This window comes from Cervus elaphus, chromosome 30, assembly GCF_910594005.1.
Source record: "Cervus elaphus chromosome 30, mCerEla1.1, whole genome shotgun sequence".
In the NCBI taxonomy this organism is placed as follows: Eukaryota; Metazoa; Chordata; class Mammalia; order Artiodactyla; family Cervidae; genus Cervus; species Cervus elaphus.
In genome coordinates, this window is record NC_057844.1 from 25795913 (window position 1) to 25815220 (window position 19308).

Here is a 19308-nt window from a genome sequence, read left to right on the forward strand (position 1 = left end):
CCGGGAGGGAAGGCTTATGTGAGTTCATGGGGCTTTCCAGCGCTGACCGCCAGCCTTGGCAGCCACGAGGTGTCCAGTAGCGAAACGTGGCCTCTAAGTTATCAAAGGCCTGCTGTGACATATTCAGCTCCATGCAGAGGTCACAGTTTCAAGGATGACTCAAGTCTCGGGTTCCAGTGGAGTTGATGGTTGGGATCTCTGCGCAGATCTGGCCCTTCCCAATTAGGGGGCCTGAGGGGGACACTCGTGTCGGTAGGTAGGGAGGGTCTGGGGATGTTCCTCGCGAGAGATGCTGCATGGATGTGTCCTGGGTGAGAACTGATGACAAGGCCTTCACGTTGGCTTCCACAGGTCTGGGAATGGCGTCAAACCATGAGGTCACAAGGAAGTGTGTGTATCCTGAAGGGAGAAATGTCCCTCCTCCCCCCACCCCCGGCCTGCCCTGAGGAGGACACACCTCACGTCTCTGCCGTGCACGTTTCCCGGTTCAGACCCGGTCCACGTTCTCTCTCCCGGCCCCCAGGTCCACCACCGACCGCCCCCTGTCTCCAGACAACCACTCCCGGGGCCCGGGGAGGTCAGGGGGTTTGTCTAGCCAGACGCACCGAGGTCGCCGTGGCAGGCTAGGGCGCGGGAGGCGGGGGCCCGGGGCGCAGCCGTGGTGGGTGCGCCCGGCCTGGAGGGGCGGGGGCGCGGGGCGCGCACGCGGAGGAGGAGCAGGAGGAGCGGGGCGGGCGAGCCAGCCAGCCACAAGAAAAGGGAGCGCGCCCGCCGCCGCCGCCCTCCTCCGGAGAGAGGCAGGAGTGAGGCTGTGCGAAGCGCCGCATTTCAATGAGGACCGGCCGAGGCGCATCCCTGCTCTAGCGGCTGCAGCCCAGACGCCCGCGCTCCTGCCGCCGCCGCCCAGCCCCGGCCCCGCAGCCCCGTGGCCCGGCCGCGCCCAGCCCGGCGAGGACAGCGCACGAGGCGGCCCGAGCGCGGCCACAAAGACCCCCGGCGGCGTCTCTCCGCGGACCGGTGCGTGGTTTGCCTTCGCCTGGGGAAGGGAGCAGTGGGGAGGGCCTGCCGGGGGTCCCGCCGGGGGCCGGGCCGAGCCCGCTCTTCCCGCAGTCGCGGGGCGCCGGGGAAGCGCGGGCGCGGAGGGCCGGTGGGCGCCCCTTGGCCGCCGCCGCCCAGCCTGCCGTTCCTCGAAAGGCGCTGCCCGGTCCTGCCCCGGCCGGGGGCGCTGTGTGCGGGCGGCCCCGGGGCCGCGGGCACCTGCCTCTTTTGTCTGGTGCCACCGCCGCGCTGGAAACGGGGAGTCGGGCGAGCGGGGCGCCAAGGCTCCCGGCCGCCGCGTTGTTAGTGGAGAACCAGGGCGCAGGGGCCGGGCGAGGTGCTGGTCATTGTCAGAACTGGCCGCGGAACGGGGACCAAGTCTGCGCCCAGAAGGAGTGGCCGGGCCAGGCCTCTTATTGTGTGTGCGCTCTCCCGTGGGCCCGGAGGGTGGAGGACGGGGGTCCTTGCATTTGGGGGTAGGGGGAGGGCAAATGTAGCGAGTACATTTGCGGGATCTCAAGTTCCTTCGGGGACTGCGAGGCAGCCCCCTGCACAAATTAGTGCCCGCAGTGCTAAAAAGCCTGCGGAGAGGAAACGGCATTCTCCTCCTAGTGGGAGCGCACGCACAGCCCCGCATTGCCCCACAAAAGGGGCGGCGGTGGCAAACCAGGTTTGCTCCGAATCGCTGCTGGATTGGGCGGGGAGATGCTTGTGGGAGACGGAGCAGATGAAAGGTCTCGTTCAGACCGGCTTCCTCACCGCACCTGTGAACGTGTGTCCAGATTACGGAGCACACGCGTTCAGTGGCCACGCCGCAGGGTGTCCTGTGAATACGTTTTATGAATGTTCCTAAATATATCTCCTTTCCCCGGGAAAGTAGGACAGCGTTTTTTTAAGTATGAAATGTCGCATGAATGCGGGTCAGAGAGGATTCTGAGAGAGGTTATGTGTAGAACATTGTGAAAGGTACGATCGCATCCTGTGATACAGCTGCGTCCAGGGTGGTGCATGCACTCTGAAGATGTGTGTGCGCCTCGTATTGCACGCCTGTCCATTCCCGCACATCCTAGTTCTACTGGCAAAATGTGCCTTGGAATATCTAGGTCCAGCGTCTATATAGATTTTATATAAATCTATTTATAAACATTTATAAACACGGTAGTCTTTATACCAGGTTATTTCTTGGTGTGTGTGAGTGTGTGTGTGTGAGTGTGAGTGAGTATATGAGTATAATCTGTGAACAGGAACTCATGTGCTCATCTAGAGAAGGATGGACACAGAGGTTCTTCATGATGGTGAGAAATCCCACAGAGAACCATCTAAAACGCTGATTTCTCAGTCTGGCAGTATTTATAGGAAAATCTCTTGATAAGAACCAGGCCGGGGTCTTCCCCACCCAGGCGTCTATGAGCTGCCTGGCTCAGGCCTCGCAGTTACCTTCGTGGCATCAGGACACACCTGTGCCCAGGCCCTTGGCCACCTATGGTCTGTGACCGTGGCTGTGCTCCATAGCTGGCTTCCACAGAAAGCAGGGGAGCCCTGGAAGTCTGGTGAATCTTCCCCAGGTGCTCTTGATTCAAATAAATGACTAATCCATTGGAATTGCTGAGCGAGGGAGAGAACATCTATTTTAATGCCACACATAATATCTGGAACACGAGGATGTGTAGTGTGGTTTTTGACATTCATTTAGTGGTTGCTGTAGCTTCAGAATGATTTCACCCGGCGTGTGGTTTTTCTTTGTCACCAACATCATTGCCTACTTTGCAGCAGGCTCAGTGAAGGGAAGTAAAAGATCTTGGCCCTGCTGTGGTTGAACGCCTGATCCAGTTTGGGAAATATACAAATAAAACAAAATCAACTTTTCTGTTCTAAATCGATCTTTTTTGGGGGGGTCTAGTGTGGGATTCTTGGTTCTAGAAGCCTTTCCCTCAAGGGGATTCCAACAATTGCTAAATCATTTGACCCTTGCCAATTACAAATCAACAAGAGCCCCTTGGAATTAGATTTGCACTCTAGCAACACAATTGTACCATCCTTTCCGCATGTCCTGTGTGTTTCAGTTTATTTGGATTTGAGAGGAAACGCCTAGGGTAGGAAGAATTATCACTGCCTTTAAAAATAAAATCTTCAACAGCCAATCCGGCCTTTATATTTCACAAAGTTTGAGGAACCTAGTGAATTGGCATGGCTGTTTGAGTGCTGGCAGCGTCATCGCCCCATCACACACTCCCTTTTGGAAGACAAACAACGCCTTTTAAAAACAAATAATTAATAAGTGTAGGAGCAGTTATGATATCATGGGCAAAATATTCTGTTTACTCAATTACTAGCTATCTGAAGGACTGGATATCAACTGATAATTGTTTTGAAGTTATCTAACTTCAAAATCAGTGAAACCAATTCATATATGTGGTAAATTTTTTTCTGGAAAATGCAAATTTGTTTTTATTTTAATAAAGTTATTTTATTATTCTTATTGTTAATTTATTGGCCTTGCCTCACTGCATGTAGCATCTCAGTTCCTTGAGCAGGGATTGAACCCTTGCCCCCCCTGCACTGAAAGTGCAGAGTCTTAACCACCGGACCACCAGGGAAGTCCCTGGAAAATGCCAGTTTAGGCTGTCCGGGGTATTAAGTGGCATGGGGTAGTTTTCATGTCTGGTGGAGAAATGTGCCCTGAGCTCATCACTCCAGACTGAATCCCACTGCGCTGCTCTTCCCCCCACACCCCCTCAGGGTGCGCAGGTGGCGACGTTGGAGGCCTGATGACCTGCCTCCTCTGTGCAACGGAGTCTCTCTGGCAGTTTAAGTGGTCTGCCCAAGAGGAGCAGAGGCTTTCAAAAGCCTGCTTTACATGTGATGAGCAGCCACTGGCAGGGGGTCTAGGCCTCTAGAACACAGAGCTGGATCAGAAAGGAGGGGCAGGGGGTGCCAGCTTCAGGGTCAACTGGAGTAAATCCAGGTTCAAGTCCCAAGGCCTCAGTTATGACTTTGGCACGTGGATACAACCCATACTCACCCTCGGTCACAATAACATCCCCTCCCTCACTGGACTGTCATGAGGTCTAGAGGGCATTTTTAGCATGTTACATAGCAATTGATCGCCACCTAACAGTGTCAGGCACATCACAGACATCAGATAAATGTGAGCTTTTTCCACTCCATGCATTTCAGAGGTGCACAGTCTCTGGCAGTGCATGAAGCTTTTGAGCATGAATTTTTAGTTGCTCTGAGTGGATCAGAGGTCAGTTTATGGAGGGTGAAGGAAAGGTCAGGGAGGCTTGGCAGGGCTTTGGTTTGGACTGACCTTCAGAACGGCGACATCGTCTTCATGGTGGGGTTTGGGGGGCACTGATAAAGTCCTAACTCCAGGAGGTGGTGGAGGACAGGGAAGCCTGGTGTGCTATGGTCCATGGGGTCGCAAAGAGTCAGACACAACTGAGCGATTGAACAACAGCATAAAGTTCTTGCCCCCAGTTTTCAGTTCCCTTATATTCTGTTTCAGTGTGCCTGAAATTTTGTCATTAAGACTTCTTTCTTTGAATGCTGAGGTTTTCCCATCTTCTAGATTGTCCTATTAAAACACAGATCACCTGTGAAGGGCAATAGCACAAGCCTTCGCCAGCTAACTCCTGAGCAAGGGTGAAATAATCCCACGGGCAGCCTGCCCACGACCCAGCTCCGTCCAAAGTCAAATGGAGCCGTAGGGGCACAGGTGTGCCTTCCAGAAGGTTCTGACATGGAAATGGTGGAGGGTAGGAGGTGGGCACTCACCCGGATCCCCCCTTACTGGACGGGGGAGATTTTCTTCCTACTAGTTTTTTCTGTGACAGAGTCAGGAACAGAGAAGCAAATTTTATTAATTAAAAATATTAATACTTATCACAGTCTAGACATTACTCCAAGTGTTTCATGTGTATTCACTTATTTAATAGCTGATATTAACTGTGAGGTAGGTACTATCGGGTTTCCCATGTGTGACGGAGGAAACCGTGGCTTAATGATGATGAACAAGTAGATTTCTCCGGGTTACATAGTTGTTCCTGGATCAAGTCTGGATCAGCGTGTTTAAGCCTAGATTTCCTCCACACAAAGAGTCTTAGTGGAAAGAAGGGCCAAGTGCCCCAAAGAAGAAGTAACTTTGATCCCTTTTTGATTTTATTTTGTTGTTGCTTTTCCTTTCCTTTTTCCTCTTCCATCCCTCCCTCCTTACCTTTCTGCCCGTCCCTTCCTCCCCCCACCCCTTTTTAAAAATCCACCTTATCTGAAGCATTAAGTATCAGTAAATGAGTTACTGTGAGTCTACTTTTCAAGTAAATTTCAACTGACTACGTAGGAAATTCCCAGGTGGCACAGTGGTGAAGAATCTGCCTGCGATGCAGATTGAACACCGGTTCAATCCCTGGGTCAGGAAGATCCCCTGGAGAAGGACTTGGCAACCCACTCCAGTATTCTTGCCTGGAGAATTCCATGGACAGAGGAGCCTGGCGGGCTACATTCCATGGGGTCTCAAGAGTTGGACACGACTTAGCGATTAAACCACCATGTAGGAAAATCACTTTTAAATTGGTAGAACCCATGAATTTTTTTGCTCTTGGTCTGGCCATGGAGACTACAAACACTGGGTAAAATGTTTACAATCTGACTTAAAAAAATATATTCATTCATTTATTTTCAGCTGTATCGGATCCTAGCTGCAGTGTGGGGGATCTTCCTTGCGGCCCGCAGGCTTCTTTCTAGTGGCGCATGGCACCTGGGGCCCATGGGCTCTGTAGTTGCTGTGTGTGAGCCTAGTTGCTTCGCAGTTTGTGGGATCTTAGTTACCTGACCAGGTATGGAACCTGCATCCCCTGCATTGGAAGGTGGATTCACAACCACTGAACCACCAGGGAGATCCCTAAAATCTGACTGTTAAATGTTACCTGCCCTCTTTTGATTCCTGGCCCACCCCCACTGCTATATCTTTTATATTTAGCCCTGGACTGATGTGAAGGCTCATGTGCTACCTACCATCAGGATTAACCTGCAGGGATCCTTGGAGCCAGACAAACCTGGGTCAGAGTTGTTGGCTCAAGCATTTCTCAACTGTATCATTTGGAGAAAGTGGGGAGAAATTTTTCTGTGCCTCAGTTTCTTTATCTGTGTATGGGGTTAATAATAAATAAACTTTGAAAGGTTTGTTGTGACTATCACAAATAAGAGCGGTTCAAAGCCGGACATGTTCTAGATGGTCAACGCATACCAGCCGTATTCTAAAAAACCTGGGGTTGATTAGTAATGTTTCCCTTGGTCTGCCTCTCCTGAATATTGTCTTTTCTCTCCCAAGTTGATCACTCATATGAAACACATCATCTGTTATAGCAGTGCTCCCATCAGCTGCTCTCAAGTTGAGCCTTCCGTCTGGATGCTAAAATAACACCTGTGTGTGGCTGTTTGTGTTTCTGTGCTCCCAGGTTCAGCTCTAGCCGCAGTCATGTCCTTCGGCAGAGACATGGAGCTGGAGCACTTTGACGAGCGGGACAAGGCCCAGAGGTACAGCCGAGGGTCGCGGGTGAATGGGCTGCCCAGCCCCACGCACAGCGCCCACTGCAGCTTCTACCGCACCCGCACGCTGCAGACCCTCAGCTCCGAGAAGAAGGCCAAGAAAGTGCGTTTCTACCGAAACGGAGATCGCTACTTCAAAGGGATTGTGTATGCCATCTCCCCAGACCGGTTCCGATCTTTTGAGGCCCTGCTGGCTGATTTGACCCGAACTCTGTCGGATAACGTGAATTTGCCCCAGGGAGTGAGAACAATCTACACCATTGATGGACTCAAGAAGATTTCCAGCCTGGACCAACTGCTGGAAGGTGAGCACTGGGAGAGACCTCCCAAGGGACCCTGGAGGGTATGGCCTCGGTTCCCAAAAGTTCGTATTATTCTTAGCATTTCTTGCTTGAACTCCAAGAGCTAGCATCTAGTCTTGTGGGTGTGGTCCTTGTATGTTACACTTTTGGAAATTCATGTGGCTTTACAGTAGTGTAAAACAAAACAAGACCTAGTAATATTAGATCAGGTAACTTATATAATGGACTGAAGGAAAAACTGCCTTAATTCTACAGCATCCTCTCTATTTTTTCTCACACCCATGCTACATTAATTTTATTTTATTTATTTTTTTTTTTTTTATTTTTTTTATTTTTTTATTTTTTTTTTTTTTTTTTAATTTTAAAAGTCCATTTTCTGTATCTTTATTCAAATGGTTCATATTCATTGCTAGCTGCAAATTGAACTTTTGCTCCCACATGTCTGCCAGTACGTGAACTGAAAATAACTAATGATTCATGAAAATTTTGAGTTGAAAGGAATCTTAGATAGATACCAAAACTATTAATTTTGATCACTGGAGACTGAGGCCTGAAAATTCAAGTAACATATGTCTATGGTTACATGATAAGATAGTGGTGATGTTGGATCAAAAAATTAGGCTTGTTGGCTATTCTTTCCAATATGATATATTTAAATTTTAAAATTATTCTGAAGTTTGACTAATTCTAAATTTAAAGGATTGTTGTCTTTCTATGGTATTTGAGGAATTAATCTGCTCAGTTTATTTTTAAAGTTTAACTGTGGCTAACAGTCATTATCTGTTTTAGACATTTCATGTGGAAATAAGTCTTCCCAGGTGGCTCAGTGGTAAAGAACCCATCTACCAATGCAGGAGACGCAAGTTCCATCCCTGGATCAGGAAGATCCCCTGGAGGAGGGCATGGCAACCCACTCCAGTATTCTTGCCTGGAAAATCCCAAGGAGAGAGGAGCCTGATGGGCTACAGCCCTAGGGTCACAGAGAGTTGGACATGACTTAGCGACTGACCACTCACACAGTGAAAATAGGACTATCTGGGTCCACAGATGAGAGCTGGTATCTTATGCAAGCAGAGTAGATTTCCTCCTCTGGAATAGTCTAATTTCAAGACCAACCCCATTTGAATGGCAGGAAGTCTCTGATCACCTTAGAAATCATAAGTGAAGCAAAATAATTTGGAGAGAAATACTGGGATGAAATTCATGCTGAGAGGTAAACGATCCTCTTGAGGAGTAGGTTTTTCTTTTTTTTTTGTTGTTTTTTTAGGAGTAGGTTTTTCTAAGTTGAAGTCTCAAGGTCCTGATGAAGTAATAGCACAAAGGAACAGGGAAAAGGATGTTGAGAAGGTGGGGAGAGCTTGATTTCGCCCTGAGTTTATCCCTACTCCAGGTATATTTGCCAGGCCCTGTGGTCTGTCTGGACCCTGGATGAATGCCATGCCCTGACTGCGTACAGGCAAGCACTCTGGTCCTCCTTTGAAATCAGAATTTGTATGTGATTCAAGGCTCAGGGCTTCCTCTGTCTTTCTCCCATTTCTCTTCCCTTGATCCCTTGGCAGGGGTGCCAGTCCACTCACAGTTTGACTGCAGTTGAGAGAAGCCTGGGTTTGGTGTGTTTATTTTGTGGGAATTCACTTCTCTTTTCGATGACTCGTCACCCTGCCAAGATGCCTGTAGACTTGGCCTTTTTCCTTCTATTCAGATGCTGGAACTTCCAGTAAATTAAAGGGGAAGAATGAACATAAAACCTTTCTGTTATCAGCTTTGATTTTTGTGCCCTGTCCTTTTCATGACCTTGGAAAATGCAGGATAAATAATTCGGTGAGATATTCCAAGGGATCTGGATAAAGATCAAGTGCAAAGTCAGGTGTGTGCCCAGTCACCTATAATCGTCGCTTTAAGGACTGATGGTGTTGTAGGGAAGATATGCCAGAATCTCAGAGCACCTTCTCAGATATCCTGGGCTTGGCAGCCTCTGGTCTAGAGTCACTTGTGCAACATTTCCTGGGAGAGTGGTACCTCAGTCAGTTTATCACCAAGGATAGATCTATACTCAGAAGTAGCAAAGATATTCCCATGATTCCCATCAACCAGGGGGAGGGCATGAGAGGTGGGACATTACAGTACTTATAATCTGGGGGGCCAGCAGAATCATGGCATGTTGCTACCATCTTCTTGGTCAGTTTTTTAGTACAAAAGAATACCTGCCCTAAGAGACTGCTGTCCTGAGCGGTGATAATAATGATTGCTCACAGATATGGGGCATGTGTGTGACATATGTGAACATATTTCATTCTTACAATGATCCTAGGAGGTAGGTACTGTTAATCACCCTCATAGTAAGATGAGGAAAGTGAGGCAGGGTGTGGTTAAGTGATCTGCCAGGGTCACACAGCAAGAAAGAGTCGGGATTTGAACTCAAGAAGGCTGATGCCAGAGCTTGATCTCATAACTGCCACTAATATAAGATACCAAGTGGGGTATTCTTAGTGGTCTTTTAAAATTGAAGTACAGTTGATTTACAATATTGTGTTTCTGGTGTACAGAAAACTGATTGTTACATATATATATATATGTGTGTGTGTACCTATATATGTACATATATATACATGTAAAATATTCTTAGTGGCTCTTAAATGAAGTATTATTTTATTGGCTTCTTGAAAACAAATGTTTTTTAACCTCGACTTAATTCCAAGAGTAGCAGATACTGCTTGCAGAACATTTTAATATTTTCATTTGCCTCCAAACACTTTTCTCCTCAATCAATTTGAAGTAACTGCAGATGGAATAATCTGATGTTAAAAATTCCTTTTTGGAAAAAAATACCTTTTTCTGATTAAATAAATGGTAACATCAGTAAAGTAGGTAAGTTTGCTTATTGGCTGCCTTTAAAATTTTTTTCAGTTTCAATGCATTTTTTTCAATCTATAATACTGACAATTAGCATGCAGCTGCACTTAGTGTTGAAATAGCTGGAAGTTCATTTAGATTTGCCTCTGTCAATTACGTTTTTGCTTAGTCTGATAAAATGCAAGCCATTGCTTCATATTTACCATTAGGTTCCTAGCTCCCACTTTACATACTAATTTTATGTAAAAGTCAGTGCATGTTATTAGCTTCTCATTTCTCCTTCCAATATGATGATGTTTTAAATTAAATCCTTTTAGTGGGAGCAGTGACAAGTATATTTGACTTGTAATTGTCTTTTGTAAGTTTGTTTGTTCTCACTTATCTCAGACTAGAAATTCTGACAATGACATAAGTGAGTTTCTTTATTTATAATAGCTAATAGTCAGTTTCACTATTTTACTATTATTGTGCCTAAGTTTGGCTAAAAAAAAATGCCTAAGTTCAGCCAGTCAGGATAAAGCTGGCTCTTAGGCTGCAGTATGATTATATGAGTAAGGGGTGTGTGTGTGTGTGTGTGAGAGAGAGAGAGAAATTATATGAGTAAGGCTGTATGTATGCATGAATGCATGATTGTGTATCTATCTGTGCATGAATGTTTATGTATACACACATGCACACACATACACTTCAGGGTAGACCATAGATGACACTCCCAATTGTTTGCTTTCAACATGGCCTTTATATGTTTGAAAAAATCGTGATGCTCAATAAGGAAAGTTGAATTGCAGGTCTATTTCTGCAAGTGATTCATCTTGAGACTTGGCCTCATTCTCCCGATATTGCCTCTTTCTACCCAATTTTACAGTGTTTATATTCCACTGTAGGTGTGAGGATGTTGTAAGGATAAATGAAGGAGGAACATTTAAAACCTTTGAACTCTTAGGAGAAAGATGTAATGTTATATACAACATGATATATAAATCCCAAGCACTGATTGATTGACTGTTCTTTATCAGATGCTCAAACATCAGGGTTGTGTGTTGAAGAATAGGTGTGCCCCTCCCCCACACTTTTAAATAGACTTTGTTATTAGTGCAGTTTTAAGTTGGGGGCAAAACTGAGCAGAAAGTACAGAGTTTTCCCGTATCCTGGGGAACTCCTTGGTAGCTTAGCTGGTAAAGAATCTGCCTGGAATGCAGGAGACCCTGGTTTGATTCCTGGGTCGGGAAGATCCCCTGAAGAAGGGAAAGGCTACCCACTCCAGTATTCTGGCCTGGAGAATTCCCTGGACTGTATAGTCTATGGGGTCGCAAAGAGTCGGACACGACTGAGCAGCTTTCCCTTCCCGTATCCCCCTGCATCCACCCATGAACAGCCTTTCCCATTATCACCAGAGGTGTATGTTTGTTAGAGTCGATGAGCCTACACTGACAGGTCATTATCGCCCCAAGTCCATAGTTAACACAAGGGCTCACTCCTGGTGTTGTACATTCTGTGGGTTTGGACAAAGATATAATGATGTGTATCCATGACTGTGGTATCATACAGGATAATTTCACTGCCCTAAGAGTCCTCTCTAATCTGCCTATTCATCCCTCCATGCCCCAGTCCCTGGTGTCCACTGACCTTTTCACTGTCTCAGTAACATCCTTTAACATCTGTGTGAATGTCGGTCTGAAAGAGCCAGAGTTTCCTTTAAGCAATAGGGTAGAAACATGCAAGTGTGCTGTCTTCTGGATACGAGTAAGTTAATATGTCTGTGAGATCTGCATAGAAACAGTCCCTGGGTTCCTGGGCAACCAAGCTGTGACATGCTGTGACATGCCCCCCACCCACCCTCCCTCCCCCACCCCACCATGGACACTGCTTGATTCCAAATCCCCAGCCTAAGGGCTTTTCCCAAGTCCCCATCAGAATTAACCTCTCAGGAATAAACCCATACTTCACCCCAAAGTCAGGGAGTCTCTCCAGTCATGATTTCCAGGGCCCCCACCTCTCTTGGCAACTTTCCCCCTGACGTGTTGTCATCCTCTATCAGTACTTTTCCCCTCTAATTTACTAGCTGACTATATGCCTCTCTCTGCTCTATTTAAAGATGTTTTAAATTTAAGTTTTGAAAAACTATAAAACACGCCTCTCTAAAATACTGCTGTGGCCAAGAGTTCACTAGTTTCTTGAATATCCATCCTCTCAGAGACACCAGTGTTTGTCAAGAATATACATATCATTTGCCTGTAAGTTAATGTTCTTTGCTCACACATTGGCACTATGCTTTTTACGGTTAACAATATACCATGACGTGAGTGTAGAACCACTGCAGCCTTTTTCCTGACTTCAGAGTATGCCTTACACAATGTACCGTTTTTTAATTTAACCAGTCTTTTATCTATGGGCGTTTAGGTTATGTCCGATCCTTTGTTATTAGAACAGTTTTGATGGGAAAATCCTTGGATGTTAAGTTTTCCACTCGTGTAGGGGAATATGCTCAGGATCAATTCCTCGAAGTAATATTGCTGGAGAGAGAAGTACAGGCATTAAATTTTTAAGAGCTATTGGAAAATTTCTCTTCATAGAAGTGGTACAAGTTTGTCCTCCCCACTAGTAATGTATGAGAGTGGCTGTTTTTCTATGAGACAGTGTATTACCAAATGTTTTGTCATTTGCCAATCTGTTAAGAAAAGCATGTACCCTCTTATAGTTTTAAATTTCATCTTTCCATATCTATTTTTTTCTCCATAGCTTTTGTCCATTTTTCTACCAGGTTGGGGTCTTTTTTTTTTTTTTTTTTACTTCTAGGATTTTTTAAGATATTAGCCCTTTGTGATACTAATTTCAAGTATGTTTTTTTCCAGATTATCCTTTAGTGATTTTGTTTATCGTGGTGTTTTTTTTTTTTTTTTTTGGCCAGATTTAACAAAATTATATAATCAAAAGGGATCAGTCTTTTCATTTATGGCTTGAATTTCATGCTTCTTGTCCTCTGGACTCAGATTATAAAATTGTTGCTCTTCTTTTTTTCTAATGTTTTTATGTTTTCATTAAAAATATTCTCATGGAAGTTGTACTAATATAATATTTGAAGAAAGGGTTCAGTTTTATTTTTTGCAGGATGCCTGTCTAATTTTTAAGAGTTTTAATTTTTAAATTAATTTGGACTTAATAAAAGTGTCACAGAGATGGAAGGTTCCCATATACCCTTGACCCAGCTTCTCATGAAGGACCATCTTACACAGCCAAGGCACAATTATCAAAGTAAAAACTAACTTGAGAACAATACTGGCAACTAAACTATGGGCTTTATTTGGCTTCCATCAATTTCCCCACCATTGGCTTTTTGTTGTTGTTGTTTCAGAATCACACATTGCATTCATCTTTATTATTTTTTGTTTTTTTTTGTGAAAAATCTTTAAAAATTTTTTATTGGAATATAGTTGCTTTTCAGTGCTGTGTTATTTCTGCTGTGTGCAAAGTGAATCAGCTACCTGTTTACATATATCCCCTCTTTTTTGAGTTTCCAAACATTGCATTTAGCTATTCTGCCTCCTCCGTCTCCTTCAAGCTCCAACCGTTCTTAAGTCTGTCTTTAATGACTTAACAGTTGGAAGAGTACTGGTCAGTTATTTCATAAAGTGTCCCTCGACTTGGGTACCTGCTGTTTAGGTTGAAGTTACGCATTTGTGGCAAGGATGCCACAGAAGTGAGGCTGTGTCCTTGGGGCATCCTTGCAGGAGTGCATGATGTTGCCATGTCTTGTTGCTGGTGAGGTTAACCTGTTGGTTAAGGAGTGTCTGCCAGTTATCTTCACTCTAAAGTTCCTCTCTTCCCCTTTGTAATTAACAAATATTTTGAGGAGGAACTTTGTGGCTTTTTAAATAACTTTTGCCTCTAAATTTTGGTGTTTCTTGTTAGATTTTGCCTGTACCAGTGATTATTAAGGTGTTCAAAGAGTGACTTCTGTTTTCCTCTTGACTTGCCTCACCTTTAAACACTTCCTTCACTCTCCTGTCTTTGGATCATCTACTGTGACGTCGTCAAATCCATCATTTTTACCACTCTTTTAAGGCCACTTAGCCCCAGATCAGACCTTTCTTCATCACTTCCGTAACCTGCATACATTCACCCTATTTGTGGTTGTTCTGTCGCTACATCCTGTTGGATTCTCTGCGACCCCGTGGACTGCAGCACGCCAGGCTTCCCTGTCCTTCACTGTCTCCTGGAGTTTGCTCAGACTCATGTCTGTTGAGTCGATGATGCTCTCCAACCATCTCATCCTCTGTCACCTCCTTCTCCTGCCTTCAATCTTTCCCAGCATCAGTGTCTTTTCCGGTGCGTCGGCTCTGCATCAGGTGGCCCTCTAATCCTGAGTGCTTTCATCCTATCACATACAGATGTAATCCCATTTTTTAAGGTTATTTGGAATTGCACCTTCTTCTCGTCTCTGGATCCTGTTAAATGGTGTCACCATCTAACTCAGCATCACCCTTGGCTTCTCCTTTTCTTCATCCCACAGATCCAAGCTGTTGTCATTTACTGTTCACCCTGCTTAAGACACCTTTTCAGCTTGCTTGTTCCTTTTTTACCACCATTATTATAGTTTTTGAGTTCTCAATACTGTTTTAAAAATGTTACCCTTTTTTTTTTTTTTAAAAACTGAAGGAGTAACACATTTGTATGCAGTGAGCATTATAGAAAGCTTTGGAAGATGCAAAACAGTTTTTAAAAAAGTAAAGAATAACTCCTCATATTCCTGCCACTGACTCCTGTCATCTCTTCCCTGTACTGTTAGGCTCCTAAGCTAAAAACATGCATCTTAGTTTTTCTTTTTCAGTTTGTTTTCTCTTTTCTTTTTATAGCATCTGTATTTGCCCCTGCTTTCCATTACTATTACAACCTCTTTTTACACACACACACACACACACACACACACACACACACACACACACACACACACACACACACACACACACACACACACACACACACACACACACACACACACACACACACACACACACACACACACACACACACACACACACACACACACACCCCGCACATGCCCTCTCTCTTGAGCCTCCCTCCCACCCCCCATCCTAGCCCTCTGGGTCCTCACAGAGCCTGGAGCTGAGTTCCCTATGCTATATAGCAGCCTCCTACTAGCTACCTCTTTGACACGTGGTCCTGTGCGTCTGTTAATCCTAATCTCCCAGTTTGCCCCACCTTCCCCTTTCGCCTCTGTGTCCACATGTCCATTCTCCGTGTCTGCGCCTCTATTCCTGCCCTGTAGGTAGGTTTATCGGTACCATCTCCCTGGATTCCACATGTATGCGTTAATATACGATATTTGTTTTTCTCTTCCTGACTGACTGCACTCTGTATGAGTCTCTAAGTCTATCCACACCTCTGCAAATGACCCAATGTTGTGCACTTTTATGGCTGAGAAATATTCCACTGTATGTATGTACCACATCTTCCTTATCCATCTTAGGCGAGGTCCTTTATTTCGGACACGTGTCCCACACAGCAGGCTTCAGGCCAGTTTTCTTGCCTAGAAGCCAGGCTACAGGCGAAGCATTTTGTGTCGCACTTTGCTCCGCGTCCGCAGAGGATGCAGCCCACGATTTTATCGGGTTTCTCTCTGCGGCGCCTGCCCCTGCCCTTCCGTCTCTTCCGGCTTGTCTCCCGGGACCCACTGACCCTGCTCCGCTGCCCTCTTTCCTCGTGCTGCCCACCCCGGGCCTCCCCGCTCCCTGTGAGGACGGCTCTGGTGGGTGCCCTCCTGTGGGCGCACGGCCGTGCCAGGGTTAAGCTGGGGGTGGCCCTGAGCAAACTGCCTCACTCCTGGTGTGTCCGTCTGCCCTGGGAGAAGAGGTCTGTTCCTTCTTAGCTCATCGAGTCACGGTGAGGATTGTACGTCGCAGCGCATGGGTTTCACAGGATCTGCTGGTGGCAAACACTCAACCTGTTCTGCCATTAGCATCTCCCCGCTCGACCTCTCAGCCAACAGACACGCAAGTCTCTTACAGTCTGGACAGTCCTTGGCTTCGTCCTGCTTACCTCTCAACCACGAGCTCTTCCTCCATGAGAAATATCTGCATTTGCTGTCTCTACTTCCAGTCAAACCTCAGCCGCTTAGTTAGCATCATTATACTTATTTATCTTATATTAGTGTTTCTGGACTTCAGGGAGCTTGTTGGAGTCCTCGGTGTTAATGTGGTAGTGGCAAGAACGCAGTAAATATCACTGGAAGAAAGAGGAGAGGGAGGCCGAATGGATAAATAAATGAATGAGAGCAACCTGGCATCACTGCCCAACTGAAGTGGCCGTCCGGAGGCCCGTGTGGCTTCCTCCTGGCCCGGCCGGCGATCTGTTAGGAAGCTTCATTTTCTCTGCCATTCCTGGAGCATCGGATGCTGATTTCTGGGTCTCTCCCAGCCGCATCCTCACCACCCCTTGGTTTCCATGGCTCCAGGCACCTGATTTCTCTCAGTTCCCTTCAACAGCCCCTCCATCTCTGGACACTCTCTCAGTATTGGCGTTGCCCTGGACTTCACCCTGTCCAGCTGGGTGGGGTCTTTCTGAACATTTCCTTCAGTTCCCAAAACCGCAGCTACCCCATGCATCCACTTCTCATGCCCTGGATGTATATTTCTAACTTCTTGCTGGAAAATCTCCAACCAGTTGGCTCTTAGGAACTTGACGTTCGATTTGTGCACAACCAAATTCATTTTATTCCTTACCGTCTAACCCAAACGTGTTTCCCTTCTCGTTTGATCTATTGTAATATATGGAGAGTTGGCCAAAATAGACGTTTCAATGGCATCAGTTCAGTGACTGTATTCCCGTGAGGCTGGCATCCAGTCAATTGCCAGTTCTTCCATCCAATCAGTTGGTTCTGTCTGGTAAGTACTCCTCATAGCAGCTGTTCCTCTTTGTTCCTAATGGGGATGTGTAAAGTTTAGCTCTCCAGCTTCTCGCCTGGGCTATTAGAATAGCCTTCTAAAAGGCATCTTGATTTCTGTCTTCCCATGTCCTACCTGAAGCCCTGCCTTCACACTAGAGCCAGTGTGGTCTTTCTAAAACCTGGGTCTCCAGACTTCCCTGGAGGTCCAGTGGTTAGGACTTGGCCTTCCAGCCCAGGGGGTGCAGGTTCTATCCCTGATAGAACATAAACAACAGATGCAATATTGTAACAAATTCAGTAAAGACTTTAAAATAGAACCTGGATTCTGATTGTGCATAAGAACTTTGGTGCTGTAACTTACTGCAGTCTTTGCCTAACTTGTTTGTCCCTGGAACGATTTTTATATTATTTTCTGAAAAAGACATGTTAATATCCAACGGATGATCCCCTTTACTGTACTGTTCAGTAGAGCATATTATTATTTTATTTTTATCTGAAGTGCTGTCCTCTTTTCTGCTAATGAGAATCTTACCCCCACTTCCAGGGCCAGCATGAATTCCATTTTTTCTTCATTGATCACACAGTGGGAAGTGGGAAATGATTTCTTTCTCCTCTGAATTAGAGTTGCCTGGACCACTTCTTTACCAATTATCACTTATTGTCTTGTGGTGAAATCTTTTCATATATACATCTTGCTCGCAAAGCTCTTTGAAGATAAGGTTATGACTTAAAATTCTGTTCAGGTATTATGCCCATCATTGAGAATTTAGTAGGTTGCTTAAAATTTTTTGATGTCATGGCTAATGCTCCTTGTACTTGTTGCAGTGTTGTTATTTGTTGTTCTGTTATTTACTTAGGAAAAATTTTTAGCAATGAGAATATTTTCATGGTTCCAAATACAGTTTGCCATGTTGCTTTCCAAAAGGGTTGATATCAATTTATAGTGTCTCTAGTGGCATTTTCTACATTTTGTTTTTATCCTTTGTCATATATTTTAGTACCTTGTATTTTTGTAAATTATAAAAGGCTTTGCATAGCATATTAACCCACTGTTGTATTATATATAGGTCATCAGTCTGTTTTCCCCTTTTTATTTTAGCTTCTCTAGTTTTCAGTTGTATCAGTTTTAAATTAAAAAATGGGTCCCTTAACTTTTCCTTTATGCTATTTTTTTGCTGCCTTATATTTGAGAAGTTGACATTTTCCATAGACTTGATATACACATTCACATTTTATTTTCAGTAAACTTATTTTTATGTACTATCATATTATGAAAGACTTCCATGGAAGAATGATCCGTAAGTGCCTTTGGGAATCTTTTTTTCTTGCCTTTGATAGCACTCTCAAAATCATCTTCTTAAACCTGCACCTTCCAGGTAGATTATGAAATGTTTTTGTGTACATCTGAGATAGGTTTATAAAATATAATGTCCAGAAGGCACTTTATGATATTTTATTTCATACATTATGTATTTCATGTAATTTAACTCAGTTCGACTTCAGAGATTTCAATATACAGTTGAATCTGTCCCAGATTTTACTGTAACTCACAATAGTGAATTTTAATTTCTAGAGTTTTCAGTAAGGAAGTTTTTACTCTGGAAAAATGGCATGTATTACACAAAGCCCTCACTTAAGATTCTTTTGAATATGCCACATTAGAGCTTAAAGGAATCCTAAAGGAGGTGGCAAGCAGCTTCAATAATGTGAAAAATGGAGATTAGGTCATTTTCAGACTGAGGTCAAGTGATGTCATAGTTGGAATTTACAAGTCTCAACCCTGAGCCAGTGAAAAACTTCTACCAGTGAGGAAAAACAGGGCAAACATCTAGTATCTCCTAATACGGACTCTTATAGAGAAAGACCTTCCTAGCTGACTTCATAGGCCTGGTTACCCATATTACTGTAAGTTGTCCATAGTGACTTTGAGAATTTCTCTTATGTGCAAATTCTTTAATCTTATAATGGGAGCCAGTGGCCAAGTAGCATTAACTCTGGAGATTTTTTACTAATAAATTTTGTTAGAGAAAATTTATTTCCATTCTTCAAAGAATAACAAAATATAATAATTTTAAAACGCATGTGTGATTTTTTTTTTTTAAACAAACAAGGACTCTTTGGTACCTTTACGATAATCTAATATGCTTACACAGAAATTATTCTGTTTTCACAGTCCCAAAATACTTAAGACTTTCAGGGAAAAGTTACTATGTTCTTATATTTTAGGAGATATTGGTCAGATCCAAACATAATTTAATGCTTCATTTACTTACCTTTTTTTTGTTTAACTGTCATTTTCTTTCTTTCTTTGCTTAACAGAAAATATTTGTTTTTTGGGCCTTTAAAAATACCATAGCTGTTCAGATGGATGCTGCTTCTGCAGTTCCCTTATGTCTATCACCAAACACTGAGGAGAGTTCTCTGTACTATATAGCAGGTCCTTGTTGGTTGTGCGTTTTTTATATAGTAATGTGTGTATGTTAATGTTGCCACCTCCTGTTTAACCACTTCTAATTCACCTTGATTCATGGACCTAACGTTCCAGGTTCCTATGCGATAATGCTCTTTACAGCCTCGGACTTAACTTCCATCACCAGTGACATCCACACCTGGGCGTTGCTTTTGCTTTGGCTCTGTCTCTTCATTCATTCCGGAGTTATTTTT

General features: G+C 44.6%; 1 protein-coding gene across 6 annotated transcripts in view; it reads left to right on the forward strand.

The window, feature by feature from the left end:
* The first annotated feature begins 731 nt into the window (after positions 1-731).
* DCLK1 (doublecortin like kinase 1) overlaps positions 732-19308 on the forward strand; it is a 343458-nt gene continuing 324881 nt past the window's right edge. For 2 of the 6 annotated variants that reach the window (XM_043891773.1, XM_043891770.1), the window contains exons 1-2: positions 735-1017; positions 6495-6890. In XM_043891773.1, the coding sequence (XP_043747708.1) occupies positions 6515-6890 (376 nt within the window). In that variant the 5' untranslated portion in view covers positions 735-1017; positions 6495-6514. Of the gene's footprint in view, positions 1018-6494; positions 6891-19308 lie in introns of all 6 variants that reach the window. The other 4 variants (XM_043891772.1, XM_043891771.1, XM_043891769.1 and 1 more) reach the window with 4 other exon arrangements.